This window comes from Oryza glaberrima, chromosome 6, assembly GCF_000147395.1.
Source record: "Oryza glaberrima chromosome 6, OglaRS2, whole genome shotgun sequence".
NCBI classification, from domain to species: Eukaryota; Viridiplantae; Streptophyta; class Magnoliopsida; order Poales; family Poaceae; genus Oryza; species Oryza glaberrima.
Window position 1 is genome coordinate 7,680,733 of NC_068331.1, and position 8,118 is coordinate 7,688,850.

Genomic DNA, 8,118 nt, shown 5'->3' on the forward strand with positions numbered 1-8,118 from the left:
ATAAGCCAGTTGTAAATATATTTTAAGAAGATAAATGAGGAGAGAGAAGATCAGCGGGCTACAGATTTGTAGCCAGCTATAGCACGGACTCCAAGACGCAATGTGTATATGGTAGGTGAGACCAGGTATTAATAGTGTAGCATGTAACAATTATATGAATGAGTTATTAGATTGGCTATAGATGAATTTGAGCTTATACTATTAAACCCCCCCCCCCCCCCCCCCCCCCCCCCCACCCCACACACACACGCACACACACAGAGCACGCTCGCAGGTGTCCCCTCCTGGTCCGGGTGGCAAGTGGTTGATGTCCGGTTGCGAATGCGAGGTCAGCAATGCAAGCTCTCTCTGCCTTCTGCTGCCGAGCGCAAAAGCGAGGCGTCGTGTGGCGGCCAGCGGGCAGAGCAGCTGGACTCCAGCTGAGCGCAACGCAAAGGAGGCCCCAGTTTTTGTTTTCCTTTCTCCTTTTCGCCACGTTTAGTTTCAAGTTTTTTCTTTAAACTTTTAACTTTTTCATCATATTTCTATACACACAAACTTCTAACTTTTTCATCACATTGTTACAGTTTTAACCAAACTTCCAAATTTAGTATGAACTAAACATAGCCAAATTTCTAGCAGTAGTAGGAGTACCACCTCTGCTGCTAAATAAATTTATTTCTCACACATATTAATACAAAACTACAGAAAAACCTAAATAACTTTACTTTATCAAATCACAATATAACTATTTATCACTTTATCTATTTACAGTAGATATTATTTTCATTTTATAATAATTATTTTAAAAATAAACTTATTTAAAATAGAAATGAACTCGGTTGGTGAGGGGGAGGGGAGTACGTTTGTTTCGCTGTCTCGCGCCACCTGTTCTCCACGTCTGCCCCGGCGGGGCTGTCACCATCGCGTCACGCTGTTCTCTGCTACGCCTACACCAAAGCCATATCCGTCAGCTCTTTTGGTAACCCGCCAACCCGGTGCTAGTATTATCAGTGGAACTATCACCGTGTTTAGTGTCCCTTTGAATCAAAGGATTTATATAGGAATTTCATAGGATTTAAATCCTAATAGGAAATTTTCCTATTTGGCCCTTTGATTCAAAGAATTGAAGCTTTCCAAATCCTATGAAATTCCTATGAATAGCACATTGCATGTGGATTTTGAAGGAAATTTAGCAAGAACTCCAACCTCTTGGAAAATTTCCTTTGAGTCTATCTCTCTCATCCGATTCCTGCGTTTTTCCTGCGCTCCAATCAAACGACCATTCATATGTTTTTCCTCTGTTTTACACTTCAATTCATGTTAGAATCCTGTGTTTTTCCTATTCCTCCGTTTTTTTCTATCCTGCGATTCAAAGGGGCCCTTAGTTCCAAAGTTTTTCTTCAAACTTCCAACTTTTCCATCACATCAAAACTTTTCTACACACACAAACTTCCAACTTTTCCGTTACATCATTTCAATTTCAACCAAACTTTTAATTTCGGTGTGAACTGAACACAGTAGTTGTCTTGGTACTTCCTGTTTTAGTACACAATGCCCTAAAAAAAGTTTGGCATGACGTTTGATCATTCGTCTTAGGATAAATTTAATTTTGGATAATTTTTTATTGCCGTGTTTTAATTTAAACCACCATTTTACCAATGTTTTCAGTTTAGACTCAATAATTTTATCTTTGTTTCATTTTGAATCACCCAAACTCTTTTCTTAAGCATATGAACGATTTTGGGTACGCCAGCTTCTATTTGTCAATAAACTTCCGCAGTTTTACATAGACTGTTTCTTTAACATATGGTAAATTGAATTCAAATGGATAAAAAAATCGAGAGTAGTCTAAAATAGTAAAGTATCACGAAAGTAAAATTACCCGGTCTATTTAAAGTTTGGTTCAAAAAAATAAAACATCAGTAATAAAAAGTGAAACAAAGTGAAATATACTCTTCATCTTATTTACAAAAAGTATATATAAATGTTATATTTTTTGACTTGTTTTACCATATAAATACTATAATCTTAACTTAGACTAAAATTTTAACTTATTGGTTTAAAACTTCGAAAATATGCGCTAATCTTGTAGATCTCAGGGCATGTACTACTCTTAAAAAAAAGGCAACTTTTATCTTTTATGTATGGTAAAAGTTTATTCCTTTTTTCACATAGGGGGTATGTCGTAACCCATTCTTCGTGCATGCCCGCTAGAAATTCAGAGCATCACCTCTCAATACTGGTCTTACCTCTCGTACACATATATCGTTTTAAAGTTCATGCTAGTTACAAATTTGTAACTAATATTTTTCTCTCATTTTTTCTCTCTTTTATATAAAACGTTTTATAGCTAGCTTATAGTCTGCTACTCCATCATCCCATAATATAGCAATATATAATCAGAAGAAACATATCCTTTACTATGCATTTGGATAAAAACTGTTTCGTAGGATTATAAGGGCAAGTACTATAATGCTTTATATGTTGCTTCTAAAAGTGTCACATTGGATTAAGTGATGAGGTAGAGAAGAGAAGTGAAGAGAGAGATGATGAGCCACTCCTAAATCAAGATACAATCTCCACACAACTATCAAGAAAGATGTGAGAATATTAGATATTTTGGTATTTGTGAAATAGAGGTGATACATTGTATAGGTTGCCTCTTGATTCATAAGTGAATAAAATAGATAAATTTAAAGATAGTAGGCACATCTATCATATCACTTCCCTTAATACGTCTACTCCGGATCGAGAAAAACACTGCACATTTTGCGCAAGCGCACAAAGCGTTTCGCTCCCTTCTAAGCGCTCTTGTCGCGAATCCGAGACAAATCATCCCGCTTAATCAAATCGACTACTTCATAATTAATCCTCTAATCCCATACTACGCCGTACACGTGCGCACGGTCAGTTCCATCAGAGCAAGGTCAATAGTATAGCCAACTACTAGCTCTAAAACATTTATAGCCAATCTAATAACCCATTCATACAATAGTTAACTATAAAAATATACTACACTATTAATATCCGGTCCTACCTCTCATACACACATAACAAAGTTCGTATTGCAGCAGGCTACAAATCTGTAGCCCGCTTTCTTCTCTCTCTTCTCTTTTCTTCTCGATATATGGTTACAGCTCTCACGCACGCCTAGCATCCCAAGGACCAAGCCCCTCTGGCTAGTCGTGGTCCACGGCTCGGCAGCCGAAGATCAGCCGCTGATAGGTGGGCCCCGAGCAGCGTGAGCTGCCGGTGGCCCACGTGGACCAGTTGTAGGGAGGGAGTGGGACTATACCAACACCATCGGATTCCGGCGAGCCGTGGGTTTAGATCCCCGGATCCGCAGTAATTTTCCGGCTGACGAGTGACAACCACTGTCATTTTCAGACTTGCTCTCGCTGTCGTCGCTGTGACTCCTGAAAAAGTTACACCTACCGGCTCCCTGTCTTGTGATTGGCTGGCGTTCACACGCCTGTACTTAGGCTGTGCTTTGCAATCTTATGTTCCCAACCCTCCCCGTTTTCCGCGCGCACGCTTTTCAAACTACTAAAGTACGTTTTTTAAAAAAAAGTTTCTATATGAAAGTTGCTTAAAAAAATCATATTGATCTATTTTTTAAAAAAAATTAGCAAATACTTAATTAATCACGCGCTAATGTACCACTCTGTTTTCCATACGGGGAGTTTAGTTCCCAACTTCCCATATCTTTTTTCGTGCGGGGAGTTTAGTCTGGGTTTAGATCCAGGCGTGAAAAATCTTACGTATCATATTGGATATACGGACATATATTTAAAGTATTAAACGCAGATTAATAACAAAATAAATTATAAATTATGTCTATAAACCGCGAGACGAATTTATTCGTCATTAGCAAATGTTTATTGTAGCACCACATTGTCAAATCATTGAGCAATTAGGCTTAAAAGAATCGTCTCGCAATTTACACGCAATCTGTATAATTATTTTTTGTCTATATTTAATACTTCATGTATGTATCTAAACATTCGATGTGACAGTGTGAAAAGTTTTTACGTCTGAACTAAATAGGGCCTTAAAAAACAAATGGGTGTACCTACAGATATACTCCTATGTAAAAATAGAGGAAGTACTTGAAAGCCTATCTCACAATATCCTGAAATTTTAAACTACACATTTAATTTCGTACTTATACATATAAATTAGACGAAATAAAGGGTTATACAACGGTACTTTTATAAATTCAAGAGATCAGATCAGATGGTAAATTTTAGAGTTCATGACTCTAGATCTCTCTTTTATATATATGTAGAATTTTGCGGGGTGCGTGGGCTTTTCTCCTTATATTTTGAAGACAATTGGTTTGTCTAACTGCAGTTTACAGCCCAACCACACAGCCAGCTACTACATATATACTACCTCTTGCATCTATCAAACTAATCAAACTGGCTCGAAGCTGCGAAACAACGTTGTAAATGGAAGCCGATCAACCCCAGTGAATCACTTTCTTGAATGTTATAATTAGTTTAATACACATGAAAGTCCTTTCTTCGTCCTAATGGATTTATACTAACCATTCAACTGTTCAGCATGATTAGTACGTGCCTTAGGGGTAATTGGGTGGTCGGTTGCCACTCTGCGCCAAATCACACGGGCGTTGAAGTCGCTAGATTAGGACCATTCTAATGTAGTAGAGGTACATAGATACATACACTAGATACTTGTATTGCTGAATGATATGTTAACTTTGTTTAGAAACAGTTGATGTTTTGCTAATGACCGTGGAGGACAAGTGTTCTTAGTAAAAGATCCCCAAGGTAGAGTAGAGGCCAACTGCAGCCCAAGCTCTCTGGCCAATGACAAAACATTGTTTTATTGCAGCGTTTTTTATTATTATTATTGAAGTGATTCATGCATTCAGCTTGATACCGTAGTACTCCTAATCCATCCGTCTCAAAATATAAGTACTTTTGAAATCTAACACGGTCTCTGATATACTATTTTGACCAACAATATCTATGAAATAAAAACAAGATGTTTTAAATAAAGAGAATTATATATTATGATAGTTTGTTTAATGATAAATCTAGTAACATTAATTTTACATGAGTGATTTTTTTTTGCTATTAATAGTCAAAGTTAAAAATGTTTGATTTGTCACTATGCTAAAAATGCTTATATTTTAGGACGAAAAAAGTACTCATAGAAAAGGTAAGGGACTAAAGGTAAAATGCTATACCTACCAAGTATATCTAGGCATAGCCACCATAGAAAAGCCGCTAGAATTTTCCATCGTGCAAGATAACATTTAGTCCTTCTTACAAAAATATAAGTCCTTACTATAGAAACTTATATTTTTGTGAGAGTGACTAAATTTAGTCCCTAATTACCAAACACCCCCTAAGTCTAAGCGACTAGATTATATTCGTAAGACTCGCCGAAATATCTTTAGCGGTCAACCAAAAGTCTTGACCAGATATATTCGTTGTTAACCCTACGTTACGACAAAAAAAAAGTTGCTACGAAAAGACAAACTAAGATAGTCTTGAAAGATGTCACCATAGCCAAGAGATGTGAATCAAAATAGTAAAAATGACATAAGCATACATATGATAGTCAGACGAATATTTTCAATGTATAATACGAATCAAACCACAGCTCAGATATATAATATTATGATACTCGAGTCACCCATGGTCCGCTCTAGAAATTCACCCACCATCTACATGTGGCGGCTAGAATAAATACAACCCAAATTACAACGGCACAAATATTCTTTAGAACATGCAAATGCGCAACAGCTATCAAGATAATCAAGCCTAGGAAATCCCAAAAAAAGAAAGAAGAAAGATACACACAACTGGAGCACAACACATGGCTGAACCAGCACGTTAATAGCCCAAGCAAAAGCTTTGGGTTTTGGCTAGCCATTTGGGATTAAAACCTACTCCCTCCGTCTTATTTTAAGTATAATTATAGATTTTCGTATCCAACATTTGATCATCTGTCTTATATTTGGAATATATATATATATATATATATATATATATATATATATATATATATATATATATATATATAAAATAAGTGATGCATAAAGTATTATTTATATTTTTTATTATCTACTCGCTTTATTCCATAATATAAGGGATTTTAGATGGATGTGATACATTATAATACTACGAACCTAGATATACTCTATATTTGTATGTGTCATATTCACCTAAAATCTCTTATATCATAAAAACGGAGGGAGTAGTAATAAAAATATTAATCATAAAAATTTAAATAAGGCAAACGATTAAACATTAGACATATAAATCTACCGCTACCCTTAAAATGAGATGAGATAGAGGGACAGAGCGGCTAATTAACGCGTATCCCAATCACGCAAGGGATTAAAACCCCTCGTCCGAATTGCTAACACCACACCGTTCGTCTCCCCCTCGGAGAAACGCGCACCGAGCTCAGCTGTCATCCATCCATCCATCCACGCGACGCGCAGACACAAAGAGAAATACATACGACGCCTCACCGACCACTCGCTGCCCACCATTACTGCTGCTGCTGCTGCTCCCACCACCACCACCACCACCACCACCACGGGACGAGGAGGAGGAGGAGGAGGAGGCTGCAAGAATCCAAGAAACCGCGATGCCGGCGCGGGCCGCGGCGGCTGCGGCTGCGGTGGCGCTGCTGCTGGCCGTCTGCGCTCAGGCGGCGGCGCTGCCGAGGTTCGCTGAGGCGCCGGAGTACAGGAACGGGGAAGGGTGTCCCGCGGCGGCGACGGCGGCGGCGGGGGTGTGTGACGCTGGGCTGGTGCACATCTCGATGACGCTGGACGCGCACTACCTGCGCGGGTCCATGGCGGCGGTGTACTCGCTGCTCAAGCACGCCTCCTGCCCGGAGTCGCTCTTCTTCCACTTCTTGGCGGAGGAGGAGGTTGGGGGTGGTGGTGACCTGCGGCGCGCCGTGGCGGCGTCGTTCCCGTCGCTGCGGTTCGAGATCTACGCGTTCAGGGCGGAGGCCGTGGCGGGGCTCATCTCGGCGTCCGTGCGCGCCGCGCTGGAGTCGCCGCTCAACTACGCGCGGAACCACCTCGCCGACCTGCTCCCGCGCTGCGTGCCCCGCGCGATCTACCTCGACTCCGACGTGCTCGCCGTCGACGACGTGCGGCGCCTCTGGGAGACGCGCCTCCCCGCCGCCGCCGTCGTCGCGGCGCCCGAGTACTGCCACGCCAACTTCTCCCGCTACTTCACCCCGGCGTTCTGGTCCGACCCAGGCCTCGGCCGCCGCGTCTTCGCCGGCCGCCGCCGCCCGCCCTGCTACTTCAACACCGGCGTCATGGTCATCGACCTCCGCCGCTGGCGCGCCGGCAACTACCGCCACCGCATCGAGCGGTGGATGGAGATCCAGAAGGAGAAGCGCATCTACGAGCTGGGCTCGCTGCCGCCCTTCCTCCTCGTCTTCGCCGGCGAGGTCGAGGCCGTCGACCACCGCTGGAACCAGCACGGCCTCGGCGGCGACAACGTGCGCGGCAGCTGCCGCCCGCTCCACGACGGGCCGGTCAGCCTCATGCACTGGTCAGGCAAGGGGAAGCCATGGGACCGCCTCGACGCCGGCAACCCGTGCCCGCTCGACCACACCTGGAAGTCCTACGACCTCTACGTCGCCGGGGACGACGGCGCCGCCGCCTCCTCGCCGGCGTCCGGGCCGGCGTTGTCGTCGACGTCGACGACGTGGCCCGCATTGGTGTTCTCTTGGTAGAAATTGAGGATCTCTAGCTGTAGTGCCATACTGGGACACAATAATTCTTCTGTTGGTTGCGCGGGTTCATGGCAATTGCAATGGTGATCCTCCATGGATTGCATTGCATTGCTGCTGCTGTTGCCGCCGTGAGCTAAGCCGCAGCTCGCCATTGGCTGTACAGGGCGGTGAAGGGAGGCCGCGGCGATTGCCGCGTGAGGATGGGGGGAGAATGGATAGAGAGAAAAGATGATCTTGTTCTTTTGGGCGGAATTCAGATTGGTTATTTGGGGGGATTTTGATTCTTTTGGGTGGTGATTCTTGGGGTTCCCAATTCGCTCGATTGGCGGTGTACAATTCTTTGGTAGGAAAGACCTGGAATTTTTGTTCAATTATTGATTATTCTTTCATTCC

General features: G+C 42.5%; 1 protein-coding gene across 1 annotated transcript; it reads left to right on the top strand.

Annotated features, from left to right (window-relative positions):
- Positions 1 to 6,402: 6,402 nt before the first annotated feature.
- On the top strand, positions 6,403 to 8,118 carry LOC127777857 (probable galacturonosyltransferase-like 9). Its single transcript, XM_052304476.1, has one exon. The coding sequence runs from the start codon at positions 6,613 to 6,615 to the stop codon at positions 7,723 to 7,725; it is 1,113 nt and encodes a 370-aa protein (XP_052160436.1). The 5' UTR covers positions 6,403 to 6,612; the 3' UTR covers positions 7,726 to 8,118.